General features: G+C 49.5%; 7 protein-coding genes across 7 annotated transcripts; 5 read left to right on the top strand and 2 right to left on the bottom strand.

Moving 5' to 3' along the window:
• Window positions 1-513: 513 nt before the first annotated feature.
• Window positions 514-1815, top strand: FTJAE_1606 (endopeptidase K; the record flags this gene model as incomplete). The annotated part of the gene is made up of 2 exons (XM_037347713.1): window positions 514-822; window positions 874-1815. The coding sequence occupies 2 exons, from the start codon at window positions 514-516 to the stop codon at window positions 1813-1815; spliced, it is 1251 nt and encodes a 416-aa protein (XP_037211174.1).
• Window positions 1816-2342: 527 nt separating this feature from the next.
• On the top strand, window positions 2343-3500 carry FTJAE_1605 (uncharacterized protein; the record flags this gene model as incomplete). Its single annotated transcript, XM_037347712.1, has 1 exon — window positions 2343-3500. The coding sequence occupies one exon, from the start codon at window positions 2343-2345 to the stop codon at window positions 3498-3500; it is 1158 nt and encodes a 385-aa protein (XP_037211173.1).
• Window positions 3501-5044: 1544 nt separating this feature from the next.
• FTJAE_1604 (quinate permease) lies at window positions 5045-6879 on the top strand (the record flags this gene model as incomplete). Its single annotated transcript, XM_037347711.1, has 4 exons — window positions 5045-5145; window positions 5193-5522; window positions 5579-6503; window positions 6556-6879. The coding sequence occupies 4 exons, from the start codon at window positions 5045-5047 to the stop codon at window positions 6877-6879; spliced, it is 1680 nt and encodes a 559-aa protein (XP_037211172.1).
• Window positions 6880-7975: 1096 nt separating this feature from the next.
• On the top strand, window positions 7976-10034 carry FTJAE_1603 (malate dehydrogenase (oxaloacetate-decarboxylating); the record flags this gene model as incomplete). Its single annotated transcript, XM_037347710.1, has 4 exons — window positions 7976-8561; window positions 8611-8907; window positions 8963-9206; window positions 9251-10034. 4 exons carry the CDS (start codon window positions 7976-7978, stop codon window positions 10032-10034), a joined length of 1911 nt encoding a protein of 636 aa, XP_037211171.1.
• Window positions 10035-10305: 271 nt separating this feature from the next.
• FTJAE_1602 (maintenance of telomere capping 1) lies at window positions 10306-11867 on the bottom strand (the record flags this gene model as incomplete). Its single annotated transcript, XM_037347709.1, has 2 exons — window positions 10306-11261; window positions 11312-11867. The coding sequence occupies 2 exons, from the start codon at window positions 11865-11867 to the stop codon at window positions 10306-10308; spliced, it is 1512 nt and encodes a 503-aa protein (XP_037211170.1).
• Window positions 11868-13374: 1507 nt separating this feature from the next.
• Window positions 13375-17837, top strand: FTJAE_1601 (uncharacterized protein; the record flags this gene model as incomplete). Its single annotated transcript, XM_037347708.1, has 2 exons — window positions 13375-17296; window positions 17350-17837. 2 exons carry the CDS (start codon window positions 13375-13377, stop codon window positions 17835-17837), a joined length of 4410 nt encoding a protein of 1469 aa, XP_037211169.1.
• Window positions 17838-19237: 1400 nt separating this feature from the next.
• Window positions 19238-20283, bottom strand: FTJAE_1600 (ribosomal cytosolic; the record flags this gene model as incomplete). The annotated part of the gene is made up of 5 exons (XM_037347707.1): window positions 19238-19270; window positions 19327-19404; window positions 19458-19704; window positions 19771-19818; window positions 20270-20283. 5 exons carry the CDS (start codon window positions 20281-20283, stop codon window positions 19238-19240), a joined length of 420 nt encoding a protein of 139 aa, XP_037211168.1.
• Window positions 20284-20316: the final 33 nt, after the last annotated feature.

Below are 20316 nucleotides of genomic sequence, written 5' to 3'. Positions count from 1 at the left end.
AGACGCTGCGTAAATCTGTCGGTTGTCGCCGCAAGAGGAAGCTGATGAAAATCATCCCTTCGATTGTGTCTTGATGGGACATCATGTCTGGCAATAGATGCAAGACACTTGCAGATTTGCACCTTACAAACCCTGCACTCGGTCTGTAGGGGTTTAGAATCTCCGGCTGTTGGGCTTTTGACTTCAGGGGGGACACCAGCGAGCAAAGTCTCTCTACACAAACCGTTCGATATACTTCTGTTACCACAACAATAGCCAGCGTTGCCATGTATCATGGCTGCGTATGGCTGGCAGAGGTGACTTCATGAACTCAACATACGAACCCCGTATCAGCCATCCATATTGTTATTGTTATTGAAGCAGTCGCCTAGCAACATCGGCCACATCTATATAAGACGTATCGTCCTCCCCTCCAAACAACTTACCTTCTCATCCTCATCACCCTCAGTCTCATCTACACACAAGCATCCTCCATCGTTTCTTGTTCTTCCTCTGCTCCTTTGTATCTTCACAATGGTCAACTTCAAGAACCTCGCTTTCGCCGCGACAGCCTTCTTCGGGCTCGTCAACGCCGCTCCTACTACTGCCAAGGTTGACTCCAGCAAGGTCATTCCTGGCAAGTACATCATCACCCTCAAGTCTGATATCGCTGCTGCCGATGTCGACAGCCATCTCAGCTGGGTTGAAGATGTCCACAAGCGTGGGCTGAACAAGCGCGCCGAGAAGGGTGTTGAGCGCACCTACAAGGGCAAGTATGGCTTCCAGGGCTATGCTGGCTCTTTCGACAAGAGCACCGTTGAGGAGATCAAGAAGAACCCTGATGTAAGTGACATTGAATTTCAATAAGCTACCCAATGCTGATATCCAGTCCAGGTTGCCATCGTCGAACAGGACCGCGAGTGGGTCATCAACTGGGTTGAGGAGGAGGAAGAAGAGGCAACGACTCTCGCAAAGCGTGCCTTGACTACTCAGAGTGGCGCCCCCTGGGGACTCGGCACAGTCTCTCACCGTTCTAGTGGATTTACCAGCTATATCTACGATACCAACGCTGGTACCAACACCTATGCCTACGTCATCGACACTGGTGTTCGAACCACCCACAATGAATTTGAGGGCCGTGCTCAGGCCGTCTACACTGCCTTCAGTGGCGACAACGCCGATTCTGTTGGCCACGGTACTCACGTCTCTGGCACCATTGCCGGCAAGACCTACGGTGTCTCCAAGAAGGCCACCATCCAGGCTGTCAAGGTCTTCCAGGGCAGCTCTTCTAGCACCTCTATTATCCTTGCTGGTTTCAACTGGGCTGCCAACGATATCATCTCCAAGGGCCGAACTGCTCGCTCTGTCGTGAACATGTCCCTTGGTGGTGGTTACTCTGCTTCTTTCAACAACGCTGTCAACTCTGCTTCCTCATCTGGTATCATCTCTGCTATTGCTGCCGGAAACGATGGTGCCAACGCCGCCAACACCTCTCCTGCCTCTGCTACCAGCGCTATCACCGTCGGTGCTATCGACAGCAGCTGGGCCATTGCCTCTTACTCCAACTACGGCACCGTTCTTGACATCTTTGCTCCCGGCACCGGCGTTCTCTCTGCCTGGTACACTAGTAACAGTGCCACCAACAGCATCAGCGGTACCTCCATGGCCACTCCCCACATTGCTGGTCTTGTCCTCTACGGCATCTCTGTCAACGGTGTCTCCGGCGTCACTGGTGTCACCAACTGGCTCAAGAGCACTGCTACTTCTGGCAAGATCACTGGCAACCTCCGCAGCTCCCCCAACCTGATCGGCAACAACGGCAACACCGCTCAGTAAGCACTTTAGCATCACCAAAAGAGACGATAAATGTCTGTTGTGAGATCTTCGTCCAAGAGGAGGAGGGTGGTTGGGAAAGATGAGTATATATGAGATTGAGAATGACTACAAGGTTACAAAGGTGGATATTGGAGGAATTTAGGGACACTCTTTGATTCGAAAGTCGCTGTTCATAGGCCATCTGAATATACAACTGTACATATCGCGAGATCTTGAGGCCTTGGCTGTCGTGAACGAAATATGTGACTTCTCCACTGAAGGTACTAATACCTGCATGATAGTTTGATATGGCCAAAAAGAATTAAGTTCTTGGAACTTGATGAAGGCTTATTCGAAGACCTATCAGTATTCAATAAAATCATCTCTAAGTTTAGGTAAAATTGGCTTACATCCAATAAAGTGGTAAGGTTTAGGTAAACTTTTATAACTTCAGAGTCACTTCAGGTATAAAAAAGACCCCTTCCCCCCACTCTGATCCAACTTTCGACTTTTTTTCTCATGCACAAGCTCCTTTGCCCAGTACCAAGATGCCCAGTCAGAAACGAAACAGTCTACCCCAGGACCCCTTCGAAAGTGTGCAAAACGAACGTCTTCAAAGCGAGAGCAACCACACTGGAAAGGCATCTAAGCGACCAAGGTTCGAAGCCCCTTTTGATGACCCAATTGTTGATAGTGTGGATTTGGACCATCTTGGGCGATCTATTCGGCGCATGATGATGTGTAACAAAGAAGCCCTTCCTATTCATGTGGATGACGATGCTTATGAGTATGGTGACATTAGCCCTAACGAGCTTCACCATGAACTAGGCAGGCACATCACAAATGTCAAACATGGGCTGGAGCAATATGAAAACATCGCTGATATTGACGAACGCATTATAGATGAACTCGCTCGCATGGTCTATGGGTCCAATATGATCGAGCACGTGGGCGGAGGTCTCGACATCACATTAAAGCTCTGCAAAGATGTCTTCCGAGGAGGCAAAGCACCACCGGAAGAGATTAGCGAACACGACCCAGAATACGAACAACTCGATCTCTATCTCTACAACAAGGACCTGCCTTGCAAACATGCCGATATCCTTCAAGCCTACCGAGAAATCGTTCAACATGCCAAGGCAGCCAGGTACATGATCGAGCAGATCTGTATTAACGACAAGAACTTATCTGAGCATATTATCACGCAGGCTCATGGTGACCTGACATACAAGATCGAAATCAGCAAGCACATACCCTGGAACGAATACAGTGGACAGTATCGATTATGGAATGTCCAATGTGGTTCCCACGTCTTCATGGACCACAGCAAAGTCCGCATTGCGATGCGCGATATGATAGAGGAACTAGAGTCCGACATCAAGAAGGCTACGGAGAAAGGACAAATCGACCCGGTAGCGCTTGCGAGTAAGTACTGCCACAAGTTTGTTAACATTCATCCGTTTGGAGACGGCAACGGCAGGATGTGCCGTCTTATTCTTAACACTCTCCTCATCAAGTACGGCGGCGGGTATCCCATCGTCAGCATTGGGCAGGACGGCAGAGATCGACAAGAGTATCTGCGTATCGCCGTGGCTCAGAGTATGAAGCAGCTTGCGTTTTTCACACTTCGACATGCCTGTGATAGCATGCTTAGGCTAAAGGAGGCAAAACTTAGGGTATCTATCCTAAATGATGACAAGGCTTAGGTAAATTGAGCATAACTTTAGTGAGACTTAGATTAGTTACTCTTAACATCTTGTCTTTATGTGAGAGGCTTTCTTGTTGCTGCCCACCTAGGTTCTATCGTTGGCTGTGATACCCGACAGAAATTTATTTCCGGAGCATTTTAACCCAAAAGAGGCACTTTTAAGCGCGACAGTCGTCTAGGGGCATTTTAGCGAAATCCGGAGTTGTAAGATGGAATACGCGCATTCCAAGAAGCCTCAGGATCATTATTCTGATTGATAAGAATAAGCTATCTAAAGGGCCTAAGCCTATACTAAAATTCTTTTCTTATTTATGATAGAAGTTCTAGGTTTTCTTGCTCACCGAGGTCGCCATCAAGTATATAGGGTAGCAGAGGGTAGCATGGAGCAACTTCCAGCGAGCAGACGAGGCCGGAGGCTTCTCATATCAAATGCCTTGGAGTATATGTATCCTCGATGAATTCTCTACTGTCTAAGTTCATGGCGAAGCAAACCTCTTCTTCGTTATGTAAAAGGGCAAGGTTTATGTGAAACGTTCCATAGAGTTATGTAAGTCACAAGCATTTCCAACTACTTGGCCCGTGTTTCTGTCCAGTGTCAAGCCAGAAAATCCTTCTGCCTAGCACCAGCATCCATGTACACGCGGATCAGTAATCCCAGTTGAGCCTCATAAGACACAAGAATCATCTGCCGATGCCAAGGACTGTCGGTGTTGAGTCGACTTTTCTAAACACAACAAATTGGAGGAGGTTGGAGAAGAGATGCGGGATCGTCATAGCAAGGGCCGACACCGGGACCAAAACTGACACCGGGGAAACATGTGGGGAAGAAATGTGTTTCATGATCCCGAGCGTTTAAAAAGAGGGCATGTTTGCTATTAATTCCTTGGTCAGAAAACTTGGTGACAGCGCGTGATTTCTCTAATGCTCGGCCAACTCTTGCCCACTAAAGCCTCCGTGTAAGTCGGGGCACTCCGATAGATTGATGTGGTATTGCCTTTTGTAATGTAACATCTCCTGACTTGCTAATTGTATCGATACTTGACCTAACCGTAGCTTGTATTTCTAGTAATGAATCAATTGTCAATCATCATAAACATCATGCTCATAATACCCTCGCTCATCGGGCAAGACGAGGCTATAATTCCAGAGTGCTTCACATTGCCATATACAGAAATCTTTCCCAATATGGACATACCAAGCACCCATCGCCGGAGTCTCACCGACCCTACTAAGGTAGCAGTGCTACTCCATAAAGATACATCTTCGCTTGTACCTTTTTCTATGTTGCATCTGGGGTCCCCGGATTGGCATGAGGTGTTAGTTGCGGGGAGCTTCTTAACATTGAGATCCATGTAGTTGATGGCTCGAAATGGCAATGGAATTGTCGATGATGCAAATATTGTGGTTCGTTATATAAGGGCCATTGCTCTCCCGATGTTGATCTTGGTTTCTGTCACACTTATACTTGCCTCTTGGCTTGGAATAACTACTTCAATTATTGTTAATCGGTGGTGAATAGATTGTATTCACGCTTCTTCCATCATGGAGTCGACTGTTGATGAGCGGACGAAGCTCGCCTACCAAAATCGATGGAGGACTCTCGCCAAGAATCCCAAGCTCATCGTCATCGCCCTCTTCGCCTCGTTCGTCTCCTCCATCCCCGTCTTCACCCTCTCACTAACAATCTCAGCTTCGGCGGTTTTGAGTATGGCTACCAACAAGGTGTCCTAGGCCAGTCCCTGGTGATGCATCGCTTCAAGGACAACTTCCCCTCTATCGTCAATTCATCCTCAGCTACTGGCTGGCTTACCTCGATCCTTCAGCTCGGTGGCATTTTGGGCTCGTTATCCGCTGGTGTCTTTGGTGAAGTCTACTCACGAAAGTACACTATGTTTATGGCCTGCTGCTGGGTAATTCTTGGTAGCTATCTGTATATCGGAGGAACAAAGGATAATGCCTCCATGCTCTATGCTGGTCGTTTCTTCACTGGTATTGGAGTTGGCACTTTCAGTGGTGTTGGGTAAGTCCTAACTATTGCCCAATACTAACAAAGGTATCTGACTGACGTCTCTTTAGTCCACTATACAACGCCGAACTATCCTCTCCCGAACTCCGTGGCTTCCTCGTCTCCTTCTACCAATTCTGCACCATCCTCGGTATCATGCTCTCATTCTGGATCGGATACGGCAGCAACTACATCGGAGGCACAGGAGAAGGCCAAAGCAACCTCGCATGGATGCTCCCGTCCATCATCCAAGGAATTCCCGCTGTTCTTCTTGCCCTAGGAATCTGGTGGTTGCCATTTTCTCCGCGTTGGCTAGTTAAGCAGGGTCGTGATGAAGAGGCTCTTAAAACGCTGTCCTACCTCCGTAACCTACCCATCGAGCACGAGCTCATTCAGGTGGAATACAAGGAGATCAAGGCTGAGGCTCTCTTTGAACAGCGCGCATTCGCCAAGAACTTCCCTAACCTGGCTGCTAAAGAGCAAGGTAGTGTCTGGATGGCCCAGTTTGCTCAGTACTATCAGATCTTCCGCACCAAGGATAACTTCAAGCGTGTTGCTACTGCTTGGCTCGTTATGTTTTGGCAACAGTGGTCTGGTATTGACGCCATCATCTACTATGCCAGTCAAGTTTTTGAGAGTCTAGGTCTTACTGGAGGAACACAGGCTCTATTGGCAACAGGAGTTACGGGTGTTGTGTTCTTCGTCTTTACTTTACCTGCCATGGCGATCATTGACAAGGTTGGACGAAAGCCCATGCTCTACGTGGGATCTATAGTCATGCTTATCTCCATGGTTCTCGCTGGCATTATTGTCGCCAAGTTCCAGCACGATTGGGAGACGCATAGTGCTGCTGGTTGGGTTGCCGTGGCTTTCATCTGGCTCTACGTCGGAGCTTTTGGAGCTACATGGGGTCCTGTTTCTTGGACTCTCGTTGCCGAGATTTTCCCTCTTTCTATCCGATCCAAGGGTTCTTCGATTGGTGCTTCTAGTAACTGGGTAAGCAGTCCCAACTCGCTTATGAGACGAGTATAACTGACAGTGACTGCAGCTAAACAACTTTGCCGTTGCTTTTTACGTGCCTCCCATGTTTGAGACTCTTGAATGGGGCACATACATCTTCTTTGCCGTTTTCTTGGCATGTAGTATGGTCTGGCTGCATTTTTGTCTTCCGGAGACCAAGGGTGCTACTCTCGAAGACATGGATCGAGTTTTTGGAAGCCACACTGGCGAGGAGGATGCAAAGATGCTGGATGAGGCGCGCCGAGATGTTGGTCTCGGAATTGAGCTCGAGGTTGACGCTTTGAAGGCCGAGAAGGCGTTGGTGGAGGATGGAGAGATTGAGACGAGGCCATCTCACCACGAGAACGCTTAGAAGGAGATTATAGCCGACTTAGTTGGTACATGGGACAAAATACAAGCGAGTATCTTTCTGCGTGTATAGATGCAGATAATACAAGTCTTGGCAAGCCACTAAGGATTATGTTGTGAGACATGATATTGAGCAGTGATTGTTCTGGTGTAAGTTGATGAGCCAATGAGAATTCAAGTTGAGATGCAGCATCTTTTTGGTGGCTGACCCGCCAACCGAACAGTGAGTGGGTGGGGTACGTACTCCAACTCCAACTCCACCACCAAAAACCGCGTCAAATTTTCCTTGACCATAATCTTCCCCTTCTCTCACTATCACCCCAAGTCTCTCTCTATCTCTCAGAGCAACACAACACGACAAGACGCGATCTCAAGATCTAATTATGCGTCTCGCTACACGGTAGGTACCTATACCTTTCTATTTATCCGCAGCGTTTGTCCTTCAGTCACTCAATCTTCCCACGAGTCTTCCTCACGGAAGGTCTTCTACGGACGGTGCGTTTTGTACTATCCGCACGAAGTAGTCTGAAGGATGATTTAACGACTAAAAAAAAAAGGGGACTCACAATTCGTTGTGTGCTTCCTTTTTTTATTGTCGTAGTTGCTAGAACAACAAGGGCCATCATAGTCCGCGTCCGTCTCGTCTTTGTTGGTCACCTTTTTGGTGGTTAACATTGTCTCAATTTCTACACGGGCGAGGCTCCAGGAGCACCGACATTCTTTTTTTCTCTTATTGGAATTATAGTATAATACATGTGTCACTATCATGTGATTATCTGTCTGGAATATTATCGAAGTTCATGATATCAAAAGACCCTATTGTCTTTCTACCCTTAGCACGTGCAGATGCAATCAAGGTTTCGTATTCTTTCGTCAGAGTGGATTTAGGCCAGTGAGAGCTCAACGACGTCATCTTTGTGATATCAGATCCAGAACTTGTTGTTCTATCTCAACTGCCGTGCCTGCCTATCTATGCCATGCTATGCTACTCTACTAATATTAATACCACATATTAAAAGGCCAAGACTGCCAAGTAAATAATCATGTTCAAACTATCCAGATCATCCCCTGTCCATCGCTTCCGTTTATATCCGTCCACTATGCGATACATGAGCCTCAACAACAACTATGCCACAAAGGCTGATCACTCCAAAAAGTCCAAATTTGGTGATCTACCACTCAGCACCGCCGGTCCTATTAACTGCGCACTCAGTGGTACATCGCTCTTGAACACACCATATCTCAACAAGGGCTCTGCTTTTCCTCCTGATGAGCGTCGAGAGTTTAATCTCACAGGGTTACTACCTCAAGGTGTTCAGACACTTGAACAGCAGTGCAAACGTGCCTATGAGCAGTATTCGTCAAGACCTGACGATTTAGCCAAGAATACTTTTCTCACTTCACTAAAGGATCAAAATGAGGTTCTGTACTACAAGGTATCACTCACTCGTGCATCGTTCCATTATAACCGCAATGCTAATTCTTGTGTAAAGCTTCTGCAACTTCACCTCGATGAGATGATGAGCATCGTCTATACACCGACTGAAGGCGATGCTATCCAGAATTACTCTCGACTCTTTAGACGTCCGGAAGGTTGCTATCTCAACATCCGAGACCCAGATCATGTGCATCACAATCTCGCACAATGGGGAAACCCTGAAGATATTGACTACATTGTTGTATCTGGTCAGTTTATCCTCTACATCATATCAGCAGCCACTAATATTGTGTCCAGATGGTGAAGAGATCCTTGGCATTGGTGACCAAGGCGTCGGCGGTATCCTCATCTCCGTCGCCAAATTAGTCCTCACCACTCTCTGTGCCGGCGTCCATCCCAATAGAACCCTTCCAGTTGTCCTCGACTGCGGCACAGACAATAAGGAACTTCTCGGCGATGAGCTATATCTCGGTCTAAAAGAGAAGCGTGTTCGTGGTGAAGAGTATGCCAAGTTTGTCGACACATTTGTGCAGTCTGCCAGGAAGCTTTATCCCAAGGCCTACATCCACTTTGAAGACTTTGGTTTAACCAATGGTATGCACCCGCTGTCCGAACCTAGTGGTATATTCTGACATTGATGATTTGATAGCAAGGAAGATTCTTTATCGGTATCGTCCAGACTTTGCTTGCTTCAACGATGATGTCCAAGGAACAGGATGTGTGACTCTCGCAGCTATCTTATCAGGTCTCCACGTCAGCAAGCAAAAGCTCAAAGATCTTCGAATGGTTGTCTTTGGAGCTGGTAGTGCTGGACTCGGTATCGCAGATCAAGTTCGAGACGCCATTGCCACGGAAGGAAATATGAGCCATGAGGAGGCAGCAAAGCAGATCTGGTAAGGCCTATCACCGACGAGACAGAACACGACTGACTGTTTAGGCTGATTGACAAGCCCGGTCTTCTCACATCGGAAACCGAAGGTGTCACTGACTCTCAAAAAATCTTTACCAAGGATGCTTCAGAGTGGAAGGACAAGGATGCTGACCTCCTCTCCGTGATCAAAGAGGTTCGACCTAACGTGCTTGTTGGCACGTCTACCAAGCCTGGTGCCTTCACCGAGGATGTTATCCGCGCCATGGCTGAGCACCACGAGCGGCCTATTGTTCTTCCCCTCTCCAACCCTACACGCCTTCATGAGGCCAAACCCGAGGATATCCTCAAATGGACAAATGGAAAGGCCCTTGTAGCCACAGGCTCGCCCTTCCCACCCGTCAAAGGCCCATGGGGTAAAGATGGTTCTGAAATCACTATCAACGTCGGCGAATGCAACAATTCAGTTGTCTTCCCAGGCATCGGTCTCGGCTGCGTGCTCTCCCGAGCCAAGCACTTGACAGATCGCATGCTGGTAGCCGCTGTGGAGGGAGTTTCCTCGCTGAGCCCTGTTCTTAAAGACTCAACGGCTCCTCTTCTCCCAGACGTGGATTCAGTGCGGGATGTCAGTGTCCGCATTGCCCGCAATGTGATACAAGCAGCTGTCAAGGATGGTGAGGCTACACAGGAGGGCATCCCTGAAAAGGAGGAAGATTTGGAGGATTGGATCAGAGAGCAGATGTGGGATCCCGTCTACCGGCCGTTGAAGAAGGTTGATCTCGAGGGTGCGACCAGAGAGGCTAGAGGTGAGCTTAAGAAGGCTGGATCAGTTCACCGTGTTGGCCATACATAGACTTTGCTGCAGAACATGGGTAGAATTTCGCGGTCGGACTTTAGAGGCGGGTATAGTATAGTCGAGCTAGTCGACGTTCAAAGTCCAGCTTGATATTAATGACAGTGTAGATTCCAAAGCGATCCTAACCCTGCGTGATGAAAAGAGAACCCAGTATTCAAATATTTCCAAGCCCACTTAAGCTTCCGAAGATTACATTTACCCGTCGTAAACTCCAACGCCCAACCTACCTTGTCATACAACATACTTTATCGGGTTTCCTGCACGCCGTTTAGATGACGCCAGCACGCGCAGCCTCACCAGCATTGTCCTGCACAAGATCTTCCATCCTTCTCTTGCCCCTGCCCAGGCCACCCTCACCAACACCCATGCGGCGAGCGACATATCGTTGAGCAACAGTACCGATAGAAAGGTTCAGAAGCTCCTCAAGCCACTCCGCAACCCATTCTCGAGGGTCAACGCCACCGCTCTCAATGATATCCCTGATCTCTTCGGGAATATTGGCGTCGGCCACATCACTATCCTCGCCAGATCGGGGTGTGAGAGGGGCGGGGGTATCGAGCCACTGGACCCATCGGGCAGGAACAGACTGGCTGACGGTATAAAATTCAATGTCGTGGACAGGATCCAGGATGAACACAGCGAAACAAATAAGCTCCTCGTTCTCATCTTGATCCTCAACACCAGAAGAGTCCTTCTCCTTTTCCGCAGAAGCAGTGCGAGCGAACAGGTTCTTGTCCTCATCCACGGAAATTGCCTGGACAGCCAGGAACAGATCTGAGGTTCTAACAGGGTTGGTTTCGCTCACATCTTCGGTGGCTTTGTGTTTGGCTGCTTCGACACCACCATTGGCAGAGAAGTATTCGTTCGCATGCGATTCGGCGTTGGCGCGGCAAAGTTTGGTTCCTTCAGGCAAACCCTTAATCAATCCGAGCTCTCGGGGTGTATCAGTTTGTCTCCACCAAGGCCCGTCATGCCATCCAGTGATACTATCGGTACTACGTCGAGAGTGGCTCTCCTGGCCACGCTGGATGACAAGAAGGTCACCGCCCTCAACCTGTGCCATCACATGGCCAAAGACGTTATGAATCAGAGGGTCGAGTGACGGGTAGCCGACAAGATCGTGGGTGATATGAATGAGAAGTCGTTCATGGGAACTGATAGGAGGCGCAAGAGTGTGGAGGATGTTGGTGAAAGTCGGGAGAGCACGGTGTCGGAGTTCATCACCTAAACGCCCAATTAGCTAAATTCATAATTCGGTGTCAGTTCAAACATACCATAGGTTCGAAGCGTGTTGACATCAAGTCCTCTGATTCCCTTGACCTGGTCTGCCCACTTCTTAGCCTCTTCATTCTGCTGGATCTGTGAGACAGCGGCTTCGGCCTGCTTCATAGCAGCGCTGGCCGTGGATAAAATGCCACCCCACCATCCTCCACCAGAGGCTTGAGGAGCAGGTTCTTGCTGGACAGGCTCAGATGCTGGCTTCTTCTCGTTCTCGTAAAGTTCTGAGCTCGTGGCGCTTGGTGTGAATGTTGCTTTCAGGCTGCGTGCACTATCGGTAGACTTGCGAGGGTCGCCAGCGGGGGGTGTTGCTGTGGAACGGCGGGTAGCATCCTTGAGGCGGGGAGTATGAGGTCGTGAAGGCTGCTCAGCCAGCTCCGATTCAAGGTCGGCGAGAATATCCTGATCGGCAAGTGCCTTGGATGCGGCAGAGGTCGGCTTAGACTTTGTTGTCTTCTTGGGCTTCTTATCGCGGTCAAGGCCAGACAACAGCTCGTCAATGTCGACGTCGTCACCAGCAGCAGCGGTGGGCTTTGTCTTTTTCGACGCCATAATTGCAGAGACCTGCTACAGCTGCGACCCAAAAAGAGTGTAGTGATGTAGAATTGACTTTTCGTGAAGTGTCGAAAGTTGTCGTGCTGATGATTTGGTAAAGGCGGGGGGTTGAAAGAAGGTTGTTTTGGCGCAAAAGAGAGACGACTCGTAAGGGAGATAGATGGTTGGAGCTCTGGAGAGGTAGGTACGACACCGACAGCTGCAAGGGTCCAGGAGCACCGGGAAGGCAGGAACGCCTAGTCTAACACGTGCTGTTTCCGAATGGGTGATCGCGGTTACATCACTACAGTGAGGAGTTAGGACAACAGCATACACAGATATAGATGAATGATTCGTGTAAGTGAGATCTCATGCAATAGTTGATGATCTCATTGCGTTCCTGTGATACTTTTCTTTCAAGATTGTCAGATGTACCGTAATTGCTGATGTTGCTGAAGAAACATCATCTACCTGTCGGCTACTCACCAATGACACCAGATTGTGTGGGCATCAAGCCTCACCAACAGCTCAGCCGGAGTACTCGACAAGTATTGTAATTGGCTGACCAGCGACTTACAACAGCAAAGCAACCACTAACACCCAGTGATTTGCAGCAGACGACACGGTCATGCTCATACCTGACTTGGACTAGCGTCGTGTAGTTCCGTGGAAATAGAATTGCCTGATTGGTCTGGAGGAACCCCGGAGAAGGGGTCGCTGGGGCGGGCGGGTACGTACTGACGGGTTTGCCAGGCCAGGCCAGGTCCCTGAGCCTTGTGAGAGATTGGGTCTTTCAGTGGCCGGGATACCACTAACAGAAGAGGCCCCAGGCGGGTCTAGCCTTGGCTGGCTGGCTTATTCGGACGGACCAGACCACGACACCTTGAGAAAATCGACGGGAGACCAACATCAGAGCCAAAAGGAGACTGACTGTCCTGTCCTGTCCTGTCTCGTCTTCATCACACACGCCTCTTGCTTGTCATATATTGCACTGCACTCTTGGTTAAACCCATCGCCTGTTGGATCAAGGCGTATCAAGTCTATTCTCTTGTCTTTTTGTTAACTAAGGGCGTCTTTTTAGCCTTTGTCTTGCAGTGCGTTTTACTTTTACTCGGGCCCGTCTGTCGTGTCTTGTCTTTTTTTGCAAGTTGCCGCCAATTCCCTGTCCTGTACTTCAAAATTCTTTCTCTGCCCTGGCTTGTTTCTCTTACTCCATCCGACACGCTCATCTCATTCATTCATTCATTCATATCCACGCACTTTGAGTCTCATCCTCTTTCGAGGCTGCGTCTGTCTGATTATAAATTTTCAGGCTCGGGCGTATTCCCTGATATTTGGCATTGCGCTCTTACTAAGTTACCCGTCCCCGTCCCCGTCCCGTGGATTCACTCGCATGACGCCTCTCGCGGGCCCGGCTGGCCACTACACGTCCTTGCTGTAAACTTGGGTCCCAGCCTCATCCCATCCAACCATACAAAATCTCTCTCGGGCCAGACTCAACTAACAAGCCTGTCCTGGCTGTACAATGGACCGCTCGCGCCGGATGCCTCAACGTCGCCGTCCGTTAGGAGCTTCTGCTTCTCCCACTTCTACTTCAGAGGCTTCCTTTGACCTGAATCCACTCACAAGTCCTGTTGTTTCTCACACTAATACCACAACGCCTCAAGGTGTAGGCGTTGGTGGCCGCCGCTCAGCAAAACCTCTCCAACACGCCTTCACTTTCTCTTCTCCTAGCAGTAGTCGCAATTCTAATGCGAAGAAGCGCTCTACTACTATGGATAACTATCCAATTCCTGATGAGGGTGAGCATGGCCCCAAAAAGGGCGGCCACAGTCTTCGTAAGCGTGCTCGCGTGGATTACACGTTTGAGCACATCGACGACGATGTTGTCGTTCCCAATTCAACCTCTTCAGCACGCGGCAAAAAGAGAAGGTCTGAGGTCAACTTTGACACAGATGACTTTTACAGCAATGACTCTAAGAGGCGAGGCGCCTCCATGGGTGCTGACACCCCGTCCAATCGCCGGAGGAATCCGACTCGAAAATCCAGTGACCTCAAGGTATATCATCAAGCTGCGTTGCAAGATGATGATAACGACGTCCAAGACACAATTGAAGTCGGTGCCTATTACTCAGATGTCGACGACTCTGAGCTGAGAGATGCTGCTTCAAATAACTCATCCCCCCAGAACAAGTTGCCATCAAAGGACTCACCTAAAAAGTCTCCCCATAATGAGTCCACCAAGGATGCATTTGCCGCTCCTCCTCAAGTTGGTGAGAATCAGCACCAGCCTGAAACAAAAGAAACATTGCCTATTCCCCAGGTTGAGCAAATCTCCTCAGACAAAGTTTCTTCTGCTGTGGAACCTACACGAACCTCTATCGAGGAACCTGTATCTCAACCTACAGAGCCGCCAGCCGAAAAACTTCCCAAAGTGGAACCCGAGCCGGAATCACTGAGTACAACGCATAAGTCACCAGCCGCAGAAGATGTTGTTAATGAAGTAAAGCCGCCAGCAGTGGCAGATGCACAATCTGAACAAGCTGTCACGGCAGTGCCAGATTCTAATCCAGTTGAAGTGGAACCAGAGGTAGAAACAGAGGCAGTGGCAGTGGCAGCGCCAGTGTCAGAGCCAGTGCCAGCACCGACAATAGCACCTCTGCCAGTTACAGCCGTGGAGAACAATAAGAGTGAATCTGTTCACTCACCTATTGTTCCTGCATCTGAACCAGTGCCTGTGCCTGTCAATGGAGTTGCTGAAGTCCCCACTGCCGAACCTCTTCCTCAAGATTCTTCTGAACCTGCTCTCTCTCTCTCCAACCCCAACAACAACACCGAAACCATGACCAACATCAAGCAAGAATCGTCAAATCAAATCACAAACATCTATCAGTTTCCTACATCAACGGACAAGCCAATCGACCTTCATCAAGACGACAAGATGAACGCAATGGACAGTATGGACATCGATCCTGTTCAAGATGAGCATCCTATCCATGAGCATCTTATCCAAGATGTCGAGATGACTGATGCCGCGCCTCTTGATACACAAGACCTTGTACAAAAGTCTGTGCAAGAGCCCGTAAGCAAGCCTGCACAAGAGCCCACGGAGCTCACACAAGAACCTGAGCAACTTTCACAAATGCCCGAGCAAGAGCCTGTAGAAGAGTCTACGACAGCACCTCTGCCCCCAGCTGCGTCGTCGCCTTCTGCTTCAGGAGCTCGCTCTGCATCACCACCCAAGTCACCCTCAAAACCACCATCACCATCACCTGCTCGAGAGACTGAAGAGCTTCGACAGTCTGTTGAGAACGTCGCATCTCCCCAAAATGTCACCTCCAGCGATGTTCACACGCCTTTGGAGGTGAATGGCGATTCGACAAAGGATGAGACGGTGAACAATGAGACTGCTGAAAACAATGAAAACAAAGAGTCTGCACAAGTGCCGGCCACTGCCGACGAACTGCCAATCTCAGACTCGCCTGAGCTTCCTCTCACTCAAGAGGAACCCACCACCATTTCGAGCCCTACCGAATTGAAAGCTCCTACTCCACCTCCTACTGAGACCATTGAGACTCCCGCTTCTTCTGCTCCCTCAGACAGGAAAGCAAGTCCCCAGAAGCCTGTTGCACCCCGAATTGCCCTGGAGTCAATGCCACAGCCTACCCCCGTCGGCCGGTGGTCACATCTTAGGCCTTATGTCGATGGAGAGTTTACACTCTACCCAGAGAAGAAGGGTCGCTCTGATGAAGACGGCGCCAATGACGACACAACACCTGAAGGAAAGGACACTGATATGGAGCCCATGGTGGACGATCAGTATGATATCGTGGATGGGGCGGGCCTCGAAGCCCCTACACCAGCACTGAACACTCCTACGCGTGGCTCTCCAGTGGCCGACTCCACAGATCCTACAGCTTTCAATTCACCTGCTCCAGGTGGAGATGATGGTGATGACGCCGACGTCTCTGAATCTCAGGAAGTTCCAGAACGTACACGTTATTACAAATATAGGAAGCTCAGAGACCCTGAGGAGTACATCTCCATCCTCGAGAATTACGAGGACATGCCAACTGAAGACCTGTACGAACTACTCGAGGCCGTCAATGTCTCCATGGTTCAGTGGCAGGACGAGTGGAATGACCTTGGCGCAGTTGTCGACGATTACGAGAACTCACTCCGTCGACGAGCTGCCGATGCCAAGTACGAAGCCCGTACTCGCAACCTCAACCAGCATGGCCTCAACTACGAAGAACCCGAATTTGCTGTCAAGGGCTACAAGTCTCGCGACAAGGAAGGTCTCAATGAGACCCGTTATCTTCAAGGACAAGATCGTATCATGGCTGCTGCCTATGGCTTTGAATATGATCCTCATCCTTCAAAGATTGGCAAGCAAAACCCCGAAACCCAACAGGTCGGGATCATGACGCGTGGACGATCTCTACGAAACCAACCCCGACAGACCGCAAAGGCCACTGAGACGGACGAGGTTGTCGGCAAACGTCAGCGCAAGCCTGTCCAGCTCTTTGATCCCGCGACACAAGATGTTAGTCGAAGCTCAACACCTGTGCCGCCCACTCGTGGTGGTCGTCGACGCAAGAACGCCAACGCTGAGGATGAGCCCCAAACAAACCTTTCAGTCAGCTTCAACACTGAGGCTGCCTCGGACAATGAGGCTTCGGGTCCCAAGACTAGGCGTAAGCGTGGTCGCGGCAAGAATGCTGTTGCTGCCGAAGAGCCTGCCCCTACACCCGACGCCGAGGAGCCTGTGCAAGAATCACCCGCAAAGACTACTCGTCGTGGCCGTGCCAGACCTGCCGTCAAGTACGAGGAGGCTGACCCCAACGAGTTTGTCGATGACGAACCCCAAGAGGAAGAAGAAGTGCAGGAGAAGGAAGAAAAGGCGCCTGTCCGCCGTGCCATTGTTACTCTCAAGCTTCCCAGAGCTTACTATACCGATGTCACACCTGAAAACGAGATCACCGATAACGGCGACTCTCGCCCTACTACCGCCTCGTCTGAAGCATCTAACCACACTGTTGAGTCATCTTATTCATTCCGACCCAAGCGACAGAAGCGCTTCCGCGACGATCCCAATGAAGCTGAAGAGTTGGCTCAGGCGCCGCCCAAGAAGAAGGGCAAGCGAACCAGCGGAGGTACCACCACCACCGAGGTTCCATCTAGTGCTTCTACACCAGCTCCCTCCGTCGAACCAGCACAAGTGCCAAACAATCGCAAGATTCAAAAGATCAAAGTGGTTAGATCTGGCCAGGATGCCAAGAACGGAGGGACACCCGCACCTCAAGCGCCTCCTCCTGCTGCTGCTGCTGTTCCTGCTACAGGACCTCCCTCCGCTCCCCCATCTATCGCAGGGGACGATGGAGATGATACACCCAAAGACTACAAGTCCATGACCAAGTCGGAGAAGATGTCCGCATCGATGAAGAGTGAGTTTCCAAACACGTTTCTCTTTGTTATTCACAAGCTAACGCAAATACAGATCGTTGGGCCAATGGAAATATGGCTGGAGCCGTTGAGAAACGCAAGGCGACCCTGGCGGCTAAAAAGGCTGCTCAAGCGGCAGCCGAGCAAAGAACAGGTGTCGCCGCTCCCAACAAGCCTAAAGGCAAAGCCACCATCAAGAGAGACTCTTCCTCTCTGAAGATGCAGATGCAGCCTGATCAACCACATATGCCACCACAGCAACCACCCATGCTGCATCAACCACCGCCCATGCACCCTCACCAGCATGAACTTCCTCCTCATCAATATCACCCTCATCAGCATCAACATCAACACCCGCCTCACCCGATTCATCTTCAGCAGCAGCCTCCGATGCACCCAGGTCACCCTCAACATCTTCCTCCTCCCCCTCCACCACCTCCTCATCAGGCTGGAAATCCTCCTCCTCCTTTCATGCATGGCCACCCTCAGCACCACAGCCATGGTCATAGCCACGGAATGCCTGGTATGGGATACCCCTACTAGAGGTAGAGGATACGAGAGTACGAGACTGGTCTCTAGACTGGTCATCAAATGACGACATTTCCACACACACACAAAGTCAAAAATACGAATCAAAAAAAGCAATAACGTCTAGAGCTTCAGCCCGGTAGCTAGCTCAATGTAACTCTCACGACCCACCACGAGACATGCAGTCTCATATGGTATATACATACATTCAACCACTCTGTATACTACGGAACAAACAAGAGAGGTTTTTTTGGATGCAGGTTCCGATGAATGCTTTTTCTCTTGTACACTAAAGATGCGAAGAACCATCGTTCGTTTCTTGTCTTGTTTTTAGTTTTGTTTTTATTCTTTCTTCATGTTCATTCATACATGGATATATGCATGCGATGGAGGGGCAGGGGAGGAGGTCTTTGCATAATCGTTTCGGCATGCATCAAATGGGCGACTCGCCCAAGTTGGGAGGTTTTATAGCGTGAGAAAAGGTGTGGCGAGCTTATTAGCAAGCGCCTAAAAGACGAATTTTAATGTCAAGTTAAATACAAAAATATCTGCTTTGATGTGATTGTGATTGTGTTGTAAATGGTCCGATATGTAGCTTGCCTCATGGTTCATTTTCATTGCTCACTACAAACCATAAGTCAAATCGGAAATCTATGAACGACAATGAGGCCAAAAAAGGTAGGATGCCGGTTGTGTTATGAATTCAGGTGATCTTATAGACCACTTTATTTATAGAAAAACTGTCCATCTCCATACTCTCTCAAGAGGAAGAAAATATATGAGAATAAAAAGTTGTTCCCACAGGGTAGATGCTGTGCGACATCGGCAGCAAAGAGCAATGCATAACCAGCTCTTCTGGGCCAATCAAGACTTACAAGCAGGGTTTGCAACAGATGTCACTGATAGATTACCAATTTGATGGCATATTGAGGGGTACTACTAAGTTAGACTGACTACATATGTTCATGCACATCAATGTCATAACTTCACAGGTTCACGGCGAGAAGAATTGCACACAGTTTAACCCAAAAAGAACACAACGCCCAGGAGAAGATGGATTGAAGTGACTTTTGATTTGTCCTTGATGTGAATGCCTGGTATGTGAATCATCCTTACACGCCGCAAACCGAAATGCAAGAGCCTTGTGCCAAATCCAGCGACTTTAAAAGTAGTAGATAAAAAGAACATTGCCCCGATTTTGATAAAAAACAACCCCTCACCCCAGTTTTCGCCTCCTACCAATTCTTGTTGGACAGGAGGGAAATAAATAAAAAAGAGGTTCGTCCTTTGGGGGGAGGGGGGGAACAGATGTTTCTTTACCGCGCTCTATCTGATCGCATTCGGGACAGAAACCCAACCACCACGCACCGCACGCCCTTTTGTCTTTCCTTGATTCTCTTTCGCAAGCAAGCACTTTACATGACGACACCGGAGTTGCTGGCAATACGCTGAGGAGGGTGTTAGTACGGCTAATAACGGGACTTGGGAATATGGGAGAACTTACGGGCCACAGCTCAGCAGCCTCCTTACCGACGGGGCCAGTGATGGCAGAGCCCTTCATCTCACCCTTGGGGTTGACGATCTACACATGCATGTTAGTCTCCAATTGTCTCTTATCGTGTGAATTGTACGTACAACACCAGCGTTGTCCTCAAAGTACAGGAAGACACCGTCGAATCGCTTCCAGGGCTTGGACTGTCGGACGATGACGGCGGGGTGGACCTTCTTTCGGAGCTCAGGCTTTCCCTTCTTGACGGTGGCCATGACCATGTCACCGACACCACCGGCGGGCAATCGGTTCAGGCGGGCGCCGATACCCTTGACGGCGATGATGTAGAGGTTTCGGGCGCCTGAGTTGTCGGCGCAGTTCATCACAGCTCCGCTGGAGAGGGGAGTCAGTTTGCTGGTTCGTTGGGGTTAAACAGTAGGTAGTGGGAGGTTTTCGTACACAGGGAGACCCAGGGTCATCTTGAGCTTGCCACCAGGGGCACCACGGCTGTGAGAGTGAGTCAGTATGTTGTTCTTGATGTCTTAACATCTCGTCTTTGTGTCTCTTGTTCTCGTTCTCGCCATGTCGATTTTCTGCCAAAATCTGCCCGTCGGAGGAACCTGGACTTGAACAGTGTGTGTGTATCAAGCCATTATCGTCGAAGTCGAGTTGAAAAAATTCAAGGCAGAAGAGCAATGAATGTCGTCGTCACTAGTCAACCCAGTGATGCCGTGTTTCTCATGATATTGTCGTTGAATTTCGTTGTGTGCGCAGGCACAAAATTGGTCGCCATGTTTCCCCGCCAAAACCAACACTCGAAATAATTCCCAACTCTTTTTTTGCGCATCGGAGGAGACAGAACAGACAGAATTCGAAGATGGCGAGAAAGCGAGACAAGAGACAAGAGACAAGAGACGTAAAGTGAGAGTCTTCTTGAGGGTATTCGAGAGCGACTTACGAGATCTTGGCCATTTTGTCTGAAGGGTTAGTGTGGCGTTACTTCGT

Source organism: Fusarium tjaetaba, assembly GCF_013396195.1.
Source record: "Fusarium tjaetaba strain NRRL 66243 chromosome Unknown NRRL66243_c0000030, whole genome shotgun sequence".
Lineage (NCBI taxonomy): Eukaryota > Fungi > Ascomycota > Sordariomycetes > Hypocreales > Nectriaceae > Fusarium > Fusarium tjaetaba.
Note: the sequence above shows the minus strand (reverse complement) of the source record. Positions and strands in the feature narration are given on the sequence as shown.